The sequence below is a fragment of the Lissotriton helveticus genome, chromosome 7, assembly GCF_964261635.1.
Source record: "Lissotriton helveticus chromosome 7, aLisHel1.1, whole genome shotgun sequence".
NCBI lineage: Eukaryota > Metazoa > Chordata > Amphibia > Caudata > Salamandridae > Lissotriton > Lissotriton helveticus.
In genome coordinates, this window is record NC_136068.1 from 1,367,129,196 (window position 1) to 1,367,149,535 (window position 20,340).

The 20,340-nt window shown below is 47.5% G+C and overlaps 1 protein-coding gene across 1 annotated transcript in view; it reads left to right on the forward strand.

The window, feature by feature from the left end:
* Positions 1-322: 322 nt before the first annotated feature.
* The window catches only part of FBXW10 (F-box and WD repeat domain containing 10), a 272,397-nt gene continuing 252,379 nt past the window's right edge, over positions 323-20,340 (forward strand). Inside the window, exon 1 of the mRNA XM_078650857.1 lies at positions 323-1,078. Coding sequence (XP_078506983.1) covers positions 538-1,078 — 541 coding nt within the window. The 5' untranslated portion in view covers positions 323-537. The remainder of the gene's footprint in view (positions 1,079-20,340) is intronic.

Sequence of the window (20,340 nt, forward strand, 5' to 3'; positions counted from 1 at the left end):
CCTTTTTCGATGACGCTGGCCCCCATGCCGTTCTTAATTTAGCTCCTTTGTCCTTCCAGCTAAGTTGTGGTTACGGAAACAAATTCACAGAGCACAGTTTAAGATGAACGGTCTTTCTATTCTTTAGTTGTATGCGTTTCCAATACCAGTAGTTACCGGAGATGTATGAACTCTGACAACCTTTTGTATAAATGTATCATTCGCGCGTCCTACAATACTTACTGTAATGGCTTTAGTGCGCGCCTTCTCGGTGGTGCACGGTAGCGCCTTCTGTCTCCTAGGAGTTCTATACAATAAAGACCGAGTTCCACCAACAGAAGCCGCCGCGGCAAGCCATGGAAAATCTGAGCAGGTTTACTCTAAAGAAGAAAAGTTGACCAATGGTTGAAAACCTCATTATTTCGGTTCTTTAAGGCGGGTGTCCTGGGGACTGTCCTCGCAGCACGCGGGCGCCTGTTCACCTAAAACCAGGGAGATGAAAATCGCGTTTCTCTTAATCCTGACCGGTGTTTGGGCTTTACAATACTTGTGGCCAGGATGAAAAGCGCTGTTCTAGGCGCTATGGAGAGCCTGGAGTTCCGGCTGGACACGGCCCCTGACCTGCGCTGCAGGAACGATGCGTCCCGGGTCAGCGTCTGCCAGTCGTGCGAGACCTGCGTCCTGTCCAGCAGGGCGGCGCTCACCAGGGAGTGGCTGCTGCGGGCCGGTGAGGTGTCCAGGAGGCGCTTTGCGGCGGGGCTGATGAGGCGCCTCGATAGCGCCGACCTGCTGGCTTACGCCGAGAAGCTGCTGCATCCCACTCTCGGCAAGGACTTCACCTACTCCAGGTCCCGCATCAATCCAAGCCTGCTGGGCGACGCGGGCAGCGCCAGTTCCAACCGGGCGCTGGACCGGAGCCGCCTGGAGCGCTTCATGGCCGACACCTGGGACTGGTTCCGGACCTGCTCCTACTGGACCAAGGCCAACTACGTGCTGCTGGTGCTGAAGCTGTGCGATCCCGACCTGTTGTACACGTTGGCCAATTTGGTCCAGGTGTTGCTGGCCCGGCAGGTCCACCACAACTCTGCCAAGGTCTCAGGTAAGGTGAGAGCAGTCAATGTGGTTATTGTTTGTTGATTCATGAGCACTGAGCTGTTGTTCATTGACTGACTATATGAATTATCTGTATGTATACTGCTCGCTCTATTATTTGTTCTTCTCAATAAAATCTTTCTAAAATAAAAAAATAAATAAAAAGGTGAGAGCTGTCAGTGCAAGACCCCCCAGACCGTCACGTCGACTGCGACTGTTACGTCATTCTGAACATGCTGGACCACAGAGCTGGGGGGCATTATGACCAGTTCGCGGTTTCCATTCGTGGAGCAAGTGTATTGGCACCGAGGTCCAGGGTCTTAATGAACCATGATTATTTTGTTATGTTTTATCATTCAAACAGCCGGAGGCAATTTACTTCTTTACATTAGGGCCGATGATAGACTGGCTACGACACTAATTTTTACCATGTTGGCAACTCTGGAACCCATAAAGGGTTAGTGTTGAATTAGTATAGTGAAATATGAACGTAATTTGAGTGGTGGATAGGTTAGTCAGTTATTTGGATTCAGAAGGATAGTGGAGGGATAGAAGAGGGAAAAAGGTTTGCATTTATATAGCGCCTGTTACCACTAATGGGGTGTTGAAGCGCTTTTTTCAGCGAGTAGCACACTACTCTTGAACCCATAAAGGATTAGTGGTGAATTAGTATAGGGAAATGTGAAAGTAATTTGAGTGGTGGATATTAGTTAGTTATTTGGATTGAGAAGGATAGCGGAGATATAGAAGAATGAAAAAGGTGTGCATTTATATAGCGCTTGTTACCCCCAATGGGGTGTTGAAGCGCTTTTTTGGCGAGTAGCACGCTACGCCAGAACCCATTAAAGGATTAGTGGTGAATTGGTATAGTGAAATATGAAAGTAATTTGAGTGGTGGATATTAGTCAAGTTTTTGAATTGAGAAGGTTAGCGGAGGGATAGAAGAGGGAAAAAGGTTTGCATATGTTAAGTAACAACTCCGAATTCGTAGTATTTAAATAAAGTATTTATTGAAGTTATTGATATTATAGGTCAACACCTCTTCAAGGAGTAAGGACAGCTGCTGCATCAATCCGGTTACTGCCTCAAATGACCACCGATGACACATAGGAATTCCATGTGACATCAGTGGAACTTCCATGTGTCATCAGTGCTGCAACAGTAAGACAGCTCGTGACATGTAGTGTAACATAACAGTAATACATAAACACAACTGCATATATATAGCACTTGTAACCCCTGATGGGGTATTGAGTCGCTTTTTCAGTGAGTAACACGCTGCTCCAGACCCGTAAAAGATTAGTGCAATGAGACAACGACTTTTCAACAGCGTTTATTGTCATAGATTTGCAGACGTTGTGGGCTAGTATAAGAGTGATAACATAGCTTCCCCCTCGAGTACAATGCAGCCTCCTTAGTTAATCACGCTCTGAGGTGCATTTACTTCCCTTGGAGGCTAAAGTCGATAGTGCCTCGACAATTATTTAGCACTTATTTTGCAAGGTATATGAATAAATCGATATTTATATTTTCAACGTGGAACCTATGTAAGTAATCAGTGATGTTATTATCTATAGTCCACGGCTATATCATCTCAGCCAAGACGGTTGAAAAACTGATTTTCATCTTAAGGCACTGAGGTCGTGACTGCAGGTGATGCGTACTTCTTTTTTCTTTGACCTTAGTATAGCACATCAACACCTTGTCCCGAGTGGTTTAGCGTTTTACAGAATACATTACAGTAACAATGAGCAAAACGGCACTCAATACAAGAATTATTGCCTTCATAGAGAACATGACACCTTTGTAATACATGTTCATGAGCGCATTGCCAACGCCAATAAGTCGGCCTTCAAGTCAATATTTTATGGTAATGTGAAGAATTATAAGTAACTAGCATGAGAATGAACATTTACTTGAGTGGAAACAAGTAACATTAAGATTGCAGCAGTGTTTTCCAGCTCTAAGAAATCGAGTGAAGTTTTAAAAAAAAGTGGAAACACCATAGCGTGTTTCCAATGATTGGGAACAGAGCCAGACAACAGTGAAAAAAGATATATATACACACATACATTTTATATTAATTGAAAAGGTTTAAGGGCCATTATAGTTAAGTGCAAGTGTTAGTTAAATACCTTATTAAACACAAAAATGTTTTAAACTGTATATATATATATATATATATATATATATATATATATATATATATATATATATATATATCCTGAAAGTCGTCTCACCCACAGGAATTCAATCTCCACAGAGACGACGCGAACCCGAAGTCGTGCTGCAATATTTTTATTTTTCACCCAGCACCTCCGCCATGACGCGTTTCGGTCCTCCTCGGACCTTGATCACATGACGATATATTTGTATATATATATACATACATAAATATATTTACTGGAAAATAAGAAAAATGAAAGCATGCATGCCAATAGACCTAATTCAAGCCGTATACTGCTGAAATTTTAAGTGAAAAATTGCTTTATTTTAGTAATTTCCCACCTGAAATTCCCTTGACTTCAATAAAAGTCAATGGGGTAAAAACATTCCCTGATTTTTCTTTTTTTTAGAACCATCCCACTTACCTGTTTCAAAATGTTGTCATGTATGTTAAGGGACGTTATAGTTAGGTGAAAATGTGAGTCACATTTTAAACTAACAAAACCTCTAAAATTCTCCAGTTATAGTTATCCCAAGTAGCTATAACTCATGCCCTAAAGTAACTTTAACTCACACCCCTACCTTGGACAGTGTTGGCACCAATGATGTGATTTCAGATGTTGGGGTGATGTTATCAATGATGTCATAGAACATGTTATCACTGATGTAATATATGAGGTAATTAGCAGTGCATGGCGAGGACTCTAGCTATAGTTAGTTTAGGGCACAGGTTATATTTACTATAACTGATGAATTTCAGTGGTTTTGTAGTTTAAAATGTTATGTTTTAACTGCCATTCTCACCTAACTATAACGTCCGTTAAATCTTTGTTTTTTTAGCGATTTTCCAAGGGTTTTTAAAATTTAAGGTAAGATGTTGTTGCAATGCCTAACTATAACACCATATTAAGCTTTGTTTTTTTAATGTAAAGTAAGATGCCCATCTGTAGTAGCCCACAGAAGACGCCAAGAGACATGTAAGTGTCAAATTCAGCTTTAATACATTATCTCCAACAAATGAACACTTCTTCTCCCAGCTCTCTCTACTCCTTCTCCAGTTTGAATCCCAGCAATCCAACCCAAACCACGTTCTTCTAGAAGCCTGAACCCAGAATCTTCTAATACCTTGCAGTCACTAGACCGTAACACTATCTCTTTTCTTTTAAAAACAAACAAGAATTAACAGAAGATAATAACAAGGTTGGGTGGACATAAAATAACACACTTTCTTCCCCATGCACTTACATAAACAACTATACTGGGAACCTATGCTTACTCAACTAATTTACAAAAATATATTAATCTATATTTTAAGTTTAAATGAATGACCAATACCACAGAAGGGTTAGATCACAAGGTCATCAATATCTAACAGTGCAATTACATGGAAGGGCTATAACACCAGATCATTGAAATCTAGGAGGGCGCCTTCGAAGACGATTATTAGTGTGTAAAGACACAAGGTTGTCAATTATGGCAGAACTTCCTTCCTTCACCTCTGTGACTTTGCCATTTTCTTTATCTTTCCTTTCCATCACCCTCTCTTTTACTATGACCACTCTGTTCATATTCCACCACTAACCTCCTTCCGCATGTACAGCATTCCCACACACCTTTTTAACACATACTGAAACACCAAATTTCACATACTCTGGTTTCCTGACACAAATAACATCACAAACTCTTACCTCACATTCTTTAACAGACTTTTTTTGGTCAAAATATGCCTTCACCTTCTCTTGTCACACATCCACATACCCACGGGCAATGTTCTGCAAATACTCCAAAGACTTCTCTGTCTTAATCCACCAGAACATCCACGCAGGTACCAGTTTCAAAGCTTGTCTATACCCATGCAACAACTCAAACGGTAAAACCTTGGTAACTGAATGCGGCTTGGTGCAGTAGAACCATAGCATGGACCGCACAGCATCCATCATTGCACTAATTGGCTACAGACCACTGGATACATTCTGCCGGCACTCAATTCATACGCTCAACTTTACCATTTGTTAGGGGCTGATATAGAGAACTCTTCATGTGTTTCACACCCACTGTGCTCAGAAAATCTTCAACCACAGATATAACAAATTGGACACCATTGTCAGAAATCACGAATTCTGGCCAAACTTCTCTGGTGCAAATCTCCTTAAAGAAACTAACTATCTTATTTGAATTGGGTTCAGAGACCAACATTGCTTCAGGCCATTTACTATGATAGTCCATTATGACGAAAGCATACCAAAACTGTCAAGGTAGATATTAAAAAGGACTTACCAAATGTATTCGCACATTTGCCTTTGCTCTATCAGGCCATTGAATAGGATGTAAAGGAGGAGGAGCAGCTTTTACACCTTTTTCACAACTGTCACATATGACACACTCTTGAATTATTTTATCTACCTCTCTGTCCATAGCTTGCCACCAGAACATTACCCTCAGTCTTTCTTTAGTCAGCGTCCGACCTAATGTCCTTCATGATTCCTCTCCGTACCAACACCAGCCGAATGACTTGTTCACATCTCAGTAAAAATCGTCAGTTAACAGTTCATTAGCAACCTTGCTGTAAGGCTAAAGACCTTGATGCAGCATTTTTCCTTAGGTCGACCACCCTTAACATACTTAATCACCTTCATGAGTTCCATATCATGCCTCAGAGCATCCCACCACTGGACCTCAGAGCTGGCACTAGCTGATTCTAAGTCTACCACTGCTACAAAATAATCTTCCATATCATCAGCATCTTCCGGATCTTCCTCTCCTTCCACTGGAAATCTTGACAAAAAATCTGTCCTCTTGTTATTTTATTCCTGAGATGTGTTCAATTTCAAACTGATATTGTAACATCTTGGTGGATGACCTGGCTATTCTTGGTATAGTTTCTTTTATTTTACCTCCACCTAATATGCATACCAAAATCCAATACTTATGGTACCTTTGAAGTACAAACTTCCTGCCCCACAAAAATGGATGAAACCTTTCAACCACCCAACAACAGGCATGCAATTCCTTCTCTATGACAGAATAATGGAGTTCAGCCTCCTTGAAAACTCTGGATGCAAAACCCACTGTTACTTCTTCACTCTTACCATTTTGGAAAACTCTTGCTCCCAAGCCATACTTTGAGGCATCAACAGTGACTTTGCATGGCAGCGCTGTATTATAGGGTTTCAACATTGGGGCAGTGGTCATTTGCTTTTTGACCTACTCAAAAGTCTTTTGACATTGTACATCCTGTGAGAAATTCATATCTTTTAAACATATTAGATAGTTTTTTCATACAGTTGGCATCATCAGAGATCAAATCTGGGTGTGATTTAGCACCATCTCTAGACTTAAGGTGCCCCAAGAATTCCACCTCTAGTTTCCAAAATTCACACTTGCTGCTTTTGACTACAACACAATGCTCCAGTAAAATCTTGAACCCTTTGTTCAGGATGAAATCTAGAGTTTCCCGATCCATGGCACACGTCATCCTGAAACACTACTAACACTACTGTGCCTTTAACCCCTTTTCACAAACTATTCTGAATCCTCTGAAAAGCCGTTGCGGCAGACACCAGCCCAAATGGCATACAACAGATTTGGAAAGTGCCACTCAGTTCTATAAATACTATGAAAGGACGTGAGGAAAGATCTAGCTCCACCTGGTGACAAGTTGACGCTAAATCCATTTTTCTAAACCAATCAACACCTTTCAATTCACTGAGAAGTTTATTAATTTTGGGAAGCGGATGGGAATCAATCCACACCTCCTTATTCAAAGTACACAAATTGATGCTAACTCTAAGTTCGCCAGACCTCTTCCATGCTAAGACCAAAGGAGAAAGCTATAACATTGATTCCCATGGCCCTCCGCGGGGGAAGGGAGTCTGAGGGGGGGGGGGGCACTTGCCCCCCCCTGGATCGCCAGTGTGTCCGGTGTGGGCCCAGTCAGGGCCGGCCCTAGTCCATCATGCTTTTGAAATGGTGCCATTGTTCCAGGTGGCAGCCCCCTCCATTTGGGTTCGTAGACTTGGTGAACTGTGAAAGACACAAGGCGTGGGAGGGGGTGGGGGGGGCTCTCCTGGACCCAGCTGCCATGGGCTGAAACGGCAACATGACACCGCATCCCTTTGAGGTGCTGCAGACTGGGCAGGGCAGGGTTTGTGGCAGTGATTAGCTCTCCCTGCATCTCTTTCTCTTAGCTTAATCGCTGCATCTGCATGATAACAGCGTTAGTCAGACACTTGAACTGGTGTGAGGTGTTAAGTGAGCCCTGCCCCTGCCTGAATAAAAAGCAGAGCATCCTGCAGGGCTCACAACAAAAAAACAGAGTGACCTCACATACCAATGGGCTCTGCTCCCTTACAAAGAAGGGAAAGGTGTTGAAGAGCAGAAAACGGAGAGAGAGAGGTGGTTATTATTATTACTTTTTTTTACAATTCTATTTTGTTGTTTTATTTTACAAACAAGCATGTGCATCCAAAAGTAACATGAACAGAGTCAAACATAAATAGCAACTGCAGTCGAGTATAATCGCTTACTGTTTTTTATTTACATGTAATGTACATGAAACAAAGGAATATTGAACAACTGGGCCTGTAAAATAATAGTAGAGATGACAATATTGCGTTGGTAGGAAGGAGGGAGGGGTGACCCCACATCCATCCTTACCACCCTGAGGTGAGTGCAAAGAACCGTCTAAGATACACCCAAGTTATTTAACCCATCAAACCACACACCATTCCTTGTTTTGCACATCTGAAAAGGTAGCACTACTCCCCAGCAACATGTTTGATTACACCTGAAATCTTAATTCCTGTGTTCGTGGGTACATCTAAGGAGGTCTCGTGTTCTTTTTAGGTTTTAATAGAAGTAGTGAGGGAGATGGACACCTCTAAAAGGGGTTAGACAAACAAAAGAAAGTAAGAGGTGGAGGAGATGACAGAGTACAGCAGAAAGCTGAACATAAGGGGCAACACAGCTATATAGAACAAGACGCTTAAGGAAAGGGAGATGGGGAAGGAGTGATGTGTATGTAATGGCAGAATCAATCAAAGAAGGGAAGAATGTTGGATGGGCAAAAGGATTAGCATGCAAAAAAAGAAATATAACCGGCTTGGGGAGAGTGAGAGGGTGGAAGAGGAGAACATGTTGTAACTTACATAAGAGCAATGGTGTAACACAAAATGATGGGGTCCCTCTCTGCAGAATGAGATAATGGGCCCCTGAGTCTCCCACATCTCACAGATATTCATTTGCCCTGGGCTGAATGAGAGCCCCCTGATGGGTTGGGTGCCCTCTGAAATGTTGTGGGCCCATGTGTGCTGCTGTGATCCTCTGGGTCTTCAGGGTCGGCCTGATGCTAGTGAGGACTGCCACAACCAAAAACACACTGACAATAGGCAGGTAAAGAACTGTCAGGATGTTTAATGTCACATCCGATATAGAGCACACTGTACATAAGGAACAGAACAAAGGAAGAGTCAACGATACCCTTTACCGGTCAGCAACTCCTTGCGGAACCCTTCCTCGGCCGACAATGCCGAGCGAACCGTAGGGACCAACCGTCCTCCGCAAGAGCTCCCGTCCTGGTAGCTCACCAACGGAGGGCACTGTGCAAAGTAGCAGCTGAAAATGCCGCTCGAGTTCTGCTTGCTGCGGTAGGGTTAAAGGCGGGCTGCAATGTTGGGGAACTAGCGGTTAATGTCACCGCATGGAAACCCTAATGTTCTCAGAAACGCAACTGCTCAGGAGGGCTTCCCTCGGTCAGCGTCACTCGTCCCAACCCCCTTGGTAGCAGGCAGGCAGGCACTGAGGAAAACAAAACAGGGCGGATGGCTCCCTGGCCGTTGTCAGCTGCAACGATCCTGATACTTCCCAATGATCCACGAACAAGAAAAGGAGACAAACGCTAGCCTCGCGCTTCTCCCGATGAAAGCTAGTCACCGCTAGCGTTCGGCAATATCCGACACTGCATCATACTGGCGGCCGCCATTTATGCAGTCAAGCCTGCGCATGCGTCGCGCACGCGCTGCTTACGGCCTTCTGGGTATTGTAGTTTCTCTGCGGTGGTGACGCTGTTAGCTTACGCGCCGCTGATCGGAGGGCACAGTGTCGGAAAGGAAGATGCGGTAAGCCCCGGGCGTCCAGCATCGGAATCATGGGGGGCGGGGGCCGGGGGGGAAGGGGGTCCGGGGTGCGGACCTGACAGTACATCCCCCTTCCACCAAAGGTCCAGCACCGGGCGGGCTTTAGCAGGGTGCTTCCTGTGGAACGCTCCCACCAATCGCGGAGCATGTACTCCCGAAGCTGGTTCCCACGACTGCTCCTCCGGGCCATAGCCCTTCCACGCCACCAGATACCATAACTTGCCCCTGCTCCACTTCGAGTCTCGGATCCCATCCACTTCGTATTCTTTCTCCGCGTCCACCACCACCGGACACGGGACCTTCTGCCCGACTGATTCCGAAGGCTTGAGCAGCGAGACATGGAACACCGGATGGATACGCAGATGCGAAGGCAGGCCCTGCCTCATATTCACCGGACTGACACAGTCCGTGATGCGGTACGGACCCACGTACTTCGGGTGGAACACGCTGTGTTTGCGGAAGCGCATGTTCTTAGTTGATGCCCAGACGCGGTCCCCAACTCGATACAGCGGCCCGGCCTCTGGTGCTTATCGGCTGAGGCCTTGTATGCCGCCTTGGCGTTGTCCAGGTTCCTTCGCAGGTGCAGCAGAGTGCCTTTCATGTGGGCCACCCTCCGGGTTGCCTCCGGCGGACCGTGGGTTTGGGTCGGATGCAGGAACAGTAGAAACCGCGGATGCTGTCCGTAGTTGCTATAGAAAGGGGATGCCTTTGTTGAGCTGTGCGTGGCGTTATTGTACGCGATTTCAGCAAGCCACAGGTAATCGACCCACTCCTCCTTGCCTTGGTCCACAAAGCACCGCATGTGTTGCTTAAGGGACTGGTTGTGGCGCTCCGTTTGGCCGTCCGTCTGTGGGTGGTAGCTTGTGGAGAGCGCAGTGCGGACGTGGAGGGAAGAACACCACGCCTTCCAGAACTGTGCCGTGAATTGGGAACCCCTGTCGGAGACGATCACGCTTGGCAGCCCGTGTAGTCTTACCACATGCTTCAACAGCAGTTTGGCCAGTTGCCCTGCAGAAGGCACTTGCCTACATGTCACTTTATGCCCCATTTTAGTGAGGTAGTCCACAACCACCAAGATGGCGGTACAGCCTTGATCCACCGGTAGCCCCACTATGAAGTCCAACGAAAAGTTCTCCCATGGCCTTGAGGGTGTTGGGAGCGGTTGTAACAGTCCCTGTGGGCGGCGATGATCGGATCTCACTGATGCACAAATGTCACACACCTTCATCCATTCCGTAACGTCCGCTTTCAAGGAAGGCCACCAGAACTGCTGAGTTAGGTACTCCACCGTCTTTTCCAACCCCGGATGACCAGCACTGGGTGCCTCGTGACACCAGCGAAAAGCTAGTTTCCTAAGATGCAAGGTGGGCACCAACAGCTGTCGACCATGTAGGGGAATCCCATCCTTCACTTGCCACTCCCTGTGGCACCGCAGCCAGGTTTTCCATGCAAAGGTCCGGACTCCCCGCTGCACTCCCCGTAGAAAAGCGGCCGGTTGTATTACCCCTAACACCTTGGCAGGGTGGATGATGGGACCGATCGTTGAGGAGGGTTGTGTTGACCGCTCTGATTGACGCGATAGAGCGTCTGCCTTTCTGTTCTCCACGCCAGGTCTGTAGGAGATATTGAAATGGAAGCCCGAGAAGAAAAGCATCCACCGCAACTGACGGGGAGTGAGGAGTCTAGCTGCTGTCATGTATTGTAGGTTCCGATGGTCTGTGAACACCGTCACCACGTGCCTCGCCCCCATCAACAGATGCCTCCAATCTGTGAACGCCTCCTTTATGGCCAAAAGCTCCTTCTCTGCGATGTGGTAGTTTCTCTCTGCATCGTTCAGCTTTCGTGACGTGAAGGCCACCGGGTGCAGTACGCCCGTTGTTGCATGCCTCTGGGACAAAACGGCCCCTAAAGCCACTGCCGAGGCGTCAGCCTCCACGACGTATGGTTGTTCCGGGTGTGCAAGGATCGGAGCCGATACGAATCCCTGCTTCAGTTCCAGGAAGGCTGCTTGCGCCTCAGAGGACCAGAGAAAAGGCTGTGACTTACGTAGTAGCTGAGTAATAGGAGCAACAACACCAGAGAAACCATCTATAAACCTCCTGTAGAAATTGGCAAAGCCAATGAAGCACTGCACGTCCCTAACACTTTGTGGAGCCGACCAGTCCTTCACCGCCTTGACCTTCCTCTCTGCCATCTCTTGCCAGTCTGGGCTCAGCATAACCCCCAAGAACTCCACTGTTGTGACGTGGAAATCACACTTGGTGAGTTTGCAGAACAGCTGGTTATCTTGCAGGATCTTCAGGACTGTCGACACGTGCCCAACGTGGGCTTCCACCGTATCCGAATATATCAGGATGTCGTCTATGTACACCACTACATAGACGTCCAATATCTCCCTCAGTACATCGTTCAAGAAGTACTGGAACGCAGCAGGGGCGTTACAGAGCCCAAAGGGCATCACCAGGTACTCGAAGAGACTGTATCTTGTCTTGAACGCGGTCTTCCACTCGTCCCCGGTCCGCATGCGGACCAGGTGGTACGCCCCCTTGAGGTCGAGCTTCGTGGAAATCTTAGCCGTCTTTACCTGCTCCAGTAGGACGTTGATGAGTGGAAGGGGATAACGGTTCTTCATCGTGATGGCGTTGAGGGCCCTGTAGTCCACACAGCCGCGCAATTCCCCGTTGGCTTTTGGGATGAAAAAGAGGGGGGAGGCCGCTGGAGACTTGGAAGGCCTGATGAAACCCAGGTCCAGCAGCTTGTCCAGATAGGAGCGCAGGTGGAGGTTCTCGGTTACTGTTAGAGCGTATAATCGCCCACTAGCTATGCACGCTCCTGGTACCAAGTCGATTTGGCAATCATACTGCCTGTGCGGGGGTAGCACCTCGGCTTGGACTTCATCAAACACCCCCTGAAACACACGGTACTCTGCCGGAAGGCTCACGGCCTTTTCGGCTGCCGTGGCAACCTCCTGAGACGGGGCTTGCGTTAGCCTTTCCTTGTTCAACAACAGCCCGCAATGCCGCAGACAATGAGGCGAATCTAAGACAACTGCTCTGGCCCTTCAGTCTATCGATGGATTGTGTTTTTGCAGCCAGGGCAAACCCAGTATGACTCCGTACTGCGGGACTCGTATGATGCCAAAGTCTATTGCTTCTTGGTGTCTTCCCTTGTATCTGACTTGTAGCTCACCTGTGTGTTGGCCGATAGGCCCTGAGACCAATCTGCGTCCATCCACAGCGTACACGTCTTCCGGTACTTCCTTCCGTAACAGGCAAATGCCTAGGCGACGTGCCTCCTCTGCATCCATGAACAGGCCTGTGGCCCCTGAATCGATCATTGCCGCCGCCGAAACCCATTTGTTCCGTACTAGCAGTTTCAGGGGGATGAAGAGGTGCCGTTGGTTCGGATGGTCATCGTTGAGCAGTGAAGGGATGTAGCTGCGACTCCGAGAAGCCCCTTCTCTATTCCGGGAGTCCGTTGGTTTTCCGACTGTGGGTCTACTGCCACTGTAACCAGCCTTCCAGAACAGAATCTGCTGGCTTTAGGCTTCGCAGGACATTCGCGCACGAAGTGGCCTTTCTGCCCGCAATACAGGCAAAGGCCCTGTTTGCGAGGGGACTCCTTCTCTGTGGCGATAAGACTGGCTCTGATGGCCCCTATATCCATTGGTTCTGGCTCCTGAGATGGGGAGGCCTCGGACGACCCTGGTTGGCTGTTCACAAGCGGGGCTTTTAACCCCTTTCTTATGGACGCCTCGTCGCTCTCCCATCCTGTGCTCCAGTCGTAAGGCAAGACCGATCCGACCCTCACAGGTGTCCGGCTGGGGATCTATCTGAGCGATGACGTCTTTTAGCTCCTCGCTTAGCCCTTGGTGGAAGAGCGATGCCCTTTTGGAGTCAGGCCAGTTGGTTTCCGCTACCAGGCGTCTGAATGCGTTTAGGTAGTGTAGCAGCCCTGGCTGCCCTGTCTTAGCTCCAACAGTTCTCTATCGGCCGTGTAGGAGTCGGCTCTGCGATCGCACACCTTTATGAACGCTTCCCTGAACGCTTCCCAATCGTGAAGGAGAGCGTCGTCTCGGCTCACAAAAGGCACCACCCACTGAGCCGCGTCTCCTGCCAAGTATGAGATCATGAAGGCGACTTTGGCTTGGTTTGTGGGAAAGGACTTGGGCTTGCAAGAGAAGTGCAACGCCACTTGCATCGGAAAAACCTGCACTTTGTTTGAGTCCCCGACAAAGCGCTCTGGCGTTGCCAGCGGGATGGAGACCGGCATCTCCACAACCACTGCTGCTGGTGAGGTGGGGTGTGCAGCCCCTGCACCAAAGGGATTCCTTTGGCTCCCATCCATCCGTGCCCTGAGGTCAGCGGTTTCCTGCCGCGACACGTTCAGCTCGGCTTTGACCGCCGCCAAGGCCAGCAGGACGTCCTCCATCGTGGCCATCGCGTCTTCATGCCGACCAGGAAGACGATTGGTTATAGGTCGGATATTTTGTGATCCTCTGGGTCTTCAGTGTCGGCCTGATGCTAGTGAGGACTGCCACAACCAAAAACACACTGACAATAGGCAGGTAAAGAACTGTCAGGATGTTTAATGTCACATCCGATATAGAGCACACTGTACATAAGGAACAGAACAAAGGAAGAGTCAACGATACCCTTTACCGGTCAGCAACTCCTTGCGGAACCCTTCCTCAGCCGACAATGCCGAGCGAACCGTAGGGACCAACCGTCCTCCGCAAAAGCTCCCGTCCTGGTAGCTCACCAACGGAGGGCACTGTGCAAAGTAGCGGCCGAAAATGCCGCTCGAGTTCCACTTGCTGCGGTAGGGTTAAAGGCGGGCTGCAATGTTGGGGAACTCGCGGTTAATGTCACCGCATGGAAACCCTAATGTTCTCAGAAACGCAACTGCTCAGGAGGGCTTCCCTCGGTCAGGGTCACTCGTCCCAACCCCCTTGGTAGCAGGCAGGCAGGCACTGAGGAAAACAAAATAGGGCGGATGGCTCCGTGGCCGTTGTCAGCTGCAACGATCCTGATACTTCCCAATGGTCCACGAACAAGAAAGGGAGACAAACGCTAGCCTCACGCTTCTCCTGATGAAAGCTAGTCACCGCTAGCGTTCGGCAATATCCGACACTGTATCGTACTGGTGGCCGCCATTTATGCGGTCAAGCCTGCGCATGCGTCGCGCAAGCGCCGCTTACGACCTTCTGGGTATTGTAGTTTCTCTGCGGTGGTGACGCTGTCTGCTTACGCGCCGCTGATCGGAGGGCACAGTGTCGGAAAGGAAGATGCGGTAAGCGCCGGGCGTCCAGCATCTGAATCATGGGGTGTGGGGGGGAGGGGGTCCGGGGTGCGGACCTGACAGCTGCAGAGGCCTGTATTGCGTCCTGGCACAATAGGTGAAGCAAGGTAAGAGGCCGGGGAGAAGAGTGGTGAATAGCGGTGCATGTAGGAGGAAGCAGAAGCTACAGGGGCAGGAACAGCAAATGGAGATAAGAGGTGAGAGAGATAAAACATGAAGAGTTGAGCATGGAAGGGAGAGGTGGACATGAAGGGGGCAGAATCAGTGAATAGAGTTATTGCTGGAGAGAAAGATGAAAGGTGAAAGGCAGTGCTTGGATAGGAGAGGTAGATATAAGAGAAGCGGAACCATTAGGATAACTTGAGTGTCATGGAGAGGGAATGGTGAGTGTTAAATGTAACACACAACACAACCAAGATCGGGTACGAGGCTGGGAGAGAGAGGCAGGGGAGAGGTAGATTTCAGACAATCGTCCACTATCCCATCATTGAAAGGTTTGCTGATGTGGATCTCGCTAGAACCACATCAACCTGAATTAGAATTATTTTTCCAGTTTTAGTTTTTTCCTCTGTTTCATTGTAGTTGCCAGGTCGTCTGCTGTGGCGCCTCACAAGATTTTTCTCCCCCCCCCCCCCCCATTGGATTTCTTTGTTTATTTAAGCTCTTTGTCTCATTAGATTTTTAAAAAATGAATTTAATACTTGTGCTCAATCATGTCGGAGGATGGTGATGAAGTTAAAAATGTGCCCCCCCCCCCCCCCTGGAAACATTTCTGCGGACGCCCATGTTGATTTCACTGGTTTAAAAACCCCTTGCTATAACATTTTGTTAGCTCCTTTTGCGAATCAGACATTACACTGAATAATATACTGTGCCGCTTGTGCTTTACAGGTATGGCTCCTACCTTGAATTTGATAAGATGTTTGAACCACCCCAATCTTACCTAGACTACTTGCAAAAACTGCTGGGAATATAGTTACCAATTCTTCCATGCATCTTTAGACTTAACTACAGAGACCTGTTCCTTTGCACCATGTCAGACAATCCTTGATGAAACCATCCCAAAAATGCTAAATCCTTTTTTTGTAACATATACCTTGTCTTCACTTTTCCATTCCCTGAACTCCAGCGTGTCCTCAAAGAACGCAAGCATATCAATTTTCTTTCCTTCATAGGAAACCGGGGCACGATCAGGTGGTTGGAGTTCCATATTACTTCACTTGCAAGCAAATTCTTCAGTGATCATGGTGATACGAGCACCAGAATCCACTTGCAAATGCAGGACTTTTTTTATCCAAACCATGGCATCAACACATGGATCAATACATTCACTGGTATCCCCACATCTCACATGTTCATCTCTCACTACTACCATCATATCTTAAACATCATCACACACATGTTGATACTCCTAAGATTTTGCTTGATCATAACTCATTACCTCTACCTTTTGTAATTTCATTTGTTTACAATGATACACCTTTAAAAAATGCCCTCTTTTGCCAAAAGTTCTGCATACAACATTCTTAGCGAGACATGGCTTTCCCCCTTTTACATGAGTCAAGAATCCACACCTAAAATATATATTCTTTAGTTTGAAAAAGTATGCACTGTGTGTTTTATAACTTTTCTCATACTTTTTAGGTTTCGCACTGCGAAACTCTATTGTGATCGTTTCTGCTTTCAAGGAGTCAAGGGAGACAGGAGACAAGTGATATGCACGCGCAACCTTGCGAACTGGGATCAGGTCGCGCGCGTTTCCTGTCTCCCATGGCTCCTTGGAAGCAGATTCACATGCACGCACACACACATACAGACCCCCCCCCCCCCCGCCGCCGCGCATACACACACGCAGGTACACACAGACACATACATACAGAACCCCCCCCCCCCCCGCGCTTACACACACACATCCCCTACCTTGGCTCGGCATGTCTTCTCATCACAGCTTGCGCAGGGACAGCCAACGTGCACACGCACGGCGACGGCGTCTCCTGCGCTACAACCGTGGTTTCGGTTTCGGCCTAACCTTGTTCTGTGCTTGTTAACAGGATGCCCTGCCATACTATACTTTATTAAAATACAGAACTGTCCGCTATAATCAAAGTGTTCATTTTGTAAGAAAAACGTGTATATATCTTCGACGTAATAATGTTCTATTGCTTTTTTTGAAAGCGTGAATGATAATTTTTTTTTTGTATATCAACATCATCTTTTTATATCACCTCGAAGATGCACTTTCCTCATATTCTCTCACCTGACGATTGCATAACGGAGTTTGCCTTCACGCAAGGGCGGCGCACGTTTGTATTGGAAGTAATGAGGTCGCTATAATTAAAACGACACCTTGATGACAATTAATAGATTGGAAGAATTAGTACAGTTCCCCCTGGGCCCGCAATCAGCCGCTGCAGTCAGCAGCTCGGTCCATGGCAGTCATGTGATAGGGCCGCCGACCACGGATGCAGGTTTGCTGCCTTCCTCGCGGGCCCATCTCTCCCACATAACGGGCCCGCAGTGCACAGCAGGCTTGTGAGGCTGCGGTCGAGGAGAGACGGCTACCAGGCAGCCGTAGGGTCGGGCGCTGCAAAACACCTTTAACGCCGCTCGATCTCCGCACCACAAATCTGCCCGTTTTTGGGCCCTGGGGGCAGATTGTGGCAGGTATCAGCTCATCGTGGGAGCAGCCACTTGATTTTGGTCCTCAGTGCGGGAAAGACCGAGGTTGATTCTGGATGCTTCTCCCACCCCGGGCAGCTCAGTACACCCGAGAGTGTAGACCGGGAACGGAGGGAGGTCTGTCAGGTGGGTCCCAATGCCTTCAAGGAGCTCCTATTGATGGACTGCACCCGTCCAGCCTACAAAATGTAGTAAGTGTGCCTAAGCGCTTTACTGGTAATGTGCAACTATTAACAGTTGAAATCTTCCTCTTTATTCGGATATGTTGCCTAATTGCACAGGGCCTCTGACTCTGCAGCACGCGCGCCCTCACTTAGCAAACTACTTCAGCATGCAGCAGAGAGGTGCGAGTCACGGTGGTTTTTGTCGTTTCGGTTTGCAATGAACGTTTGCTATGCCTGCTTGAATTAACATCTTCGTTTTTAAAGTTAAGTGGTATCCAGGCATGCTGTGCTGCCTCCAATAACATATACTTACTTCGTCCGATGTCTGTTGTGTCAGAAACCGTGCACGAGAGTCTGCACTATGTTCATTATCCGGTATGAATGTTTCACCCAGGCCTGGAATTTTCTTTGCATTCTAATGTGTGTTGTTATTAATCGTACCAAAATGAAAGAAAAAAAAAACCCAGACCAAGTCAAGACACAGTGAATAAGTAGAACACACTTTACCCCCACCCATTACAAGGGCACTAGGTTAGTGCCCTTCCAATTATAGTGCTTTGCAGATGTTTGAAGGTCTTCTTACGAGTTTTTTTTTGCTCAAATTTGTGTAATTTCAGACATTTATATTTTTCCCTAGTCTTCATTACTTGATATTGCTCGTAAGAAAGTGTCACTCATAGTCGTTGAATTGTCACTCATAATTGCACTGAAATTATGAAAATGTCACACTTAGCAATTTGAAACCTTGGCAGCTATGAGGTTTCTCTAGTAATTAACCAGCGTCTGTGTAAGCATTAAGGCACGAATTCACCCCCTTAATTATCTAGACAAGGCCTTTGTGAGGCTTAGACGGACCTTGGGCATTTAACCCCTCAGGCCCCGGGTCTGGGCTAGGCCATAACATACAGTTTTGTTGTCAGGGTAAACCTGCAGCAGGTTTCAGGTGTAATTAATGATGACATCTCATTTAATTTCACCCTTTTTTAACAAAAGCCACATCGTTTGCTTAATTGGGCCATTTTCTGTGAATGGAGCACACTCACATTTTTCTGTAAGATAACTATATTGGTGATTTTATTGTGTGTTACTCTGCAATTGGCATTGCTTGGTCACGAGGAAGCAATGGTAAATCATTGTTTTTAACTTTGTAATTTTAGCTGAAATCGTAATTGTTCCTTGCACATTTTTATGGAGTAATCCAATTAATTACAGTTTGATTCTGTTTTTCTGTTGTAGGGAAACTGAACAAGGTCCTTTTTGAACAGGAACACAATAATATCTTGGTTGTGTCCCAAAAAAGCATGCACTCCTCCTTTCTAGTACATTTAACTGCATTATCTACTGACCCACTATAGGCCCTCTGGTGTCTCAAAGCCTGGTTTGCGCTGCTTAAAACTATAAATAAAAAAATATAACTAAGGTTTCATATAACTACACAAAAAGAAACACATTGCCCTGGACCCCCTTAAAAGCTTGCATGTCGTTTTTTTGTTTATACATAATGATAATCGTATTGTATTGCTGCCACTGCAAATCACTTTGTAACAATCAAACTAGGCTACACACACGTTGAAGTGAGGTAGGTGGTTTATGTGCAGCAACAAAACTCATATAGATAGAAAGTCAAGTAAGGTTACAATCTGGTAGGCCAGAGAGGGCTCCTTTCTGTCAGATGTTTTCTAGGAAAGGCGTCTATTGTAGCTTATCACCGGTGGAAGACTCCTATGAACTAGTCGGTCAGTTTTCAGCTGTTTTCTAAAGAGAAAGTGGTTTGTGTGCTCAAGGATTACTGAAGAGAAAAGCGGACACTCAGACACGTCTAAGGTCATGTCGTCCTCTCGGAAGCAAGGGACTTTTAAAAACTAAATGCATAATATTTGAAATTTTAACATTTGAAATTAGGTTTAGGCTGCTTATTTAAACCCTCCCCTGCTGATGACGGAACCGCTCCGTCATCAGCTGCAGTGGCGCTGTGCTGATGACGGAGCAGTTCCGTCACGGCCCGCTCGGCGCGCCTGCGTGGCGCGAATTCCGCGCCAGCGCTGGACGTTCCATTGAGCGGGCGGGGCCGTGACGGAACCGCTCCGTCATGAGCACAGCTCAACCGCGGCTGGTGACGGAGCGGTTCCGTCACCAGCATGCGGCGGCCGCCCCGCCCCCTTAGCACTGCGGCGAAATAGCCGCCGCAGTGAAGGGGTTAAGAAATGCATTATTAGACCCATAACTTGCTTAGAATGATTTGCTTCCTGTCTCCCATGGCTCCTTGGAAGCACACACACACGCACGCACACACACACATACAGACGCCCCCCCCGCGCATACACACCCTCACATAGAGAACCAACACCCCCGCCCCGCCGCCGCCGCGCATACACACACGCACGCACACACACACATAGAGAACCGCCGCCGCACCTACACACACGCACTCACACACATGGAGAACCCACCCCCGCAGCCGCGCATACACACACACACACGTACACACACACACACATACCTACAGACCCCCCCGGCGCTCACACACACACACACATCCCCTACCTTGGCTCGGCGTGTCTTCCCATCACAGCTTGCGCAGGGACAGCCAACGTGCACACGCACGGCGACGGCGTCTCCTGCGCTACAACCGTGGTTTCGGTTTCGCGGCCTAACCTTGTTTGTGAATGAATGAGATTTGAGCTATGATTTTGTAACAGTCAGGCCAATGTCGCCCCATTGGCGATAACACAGTTCCGTGTGCTGTAAATTAATTTCAAGGGCATACTGATGCACACCATTAACATCTGATTCGACATCTTACTACCATTAGAAGGAGTCTTATG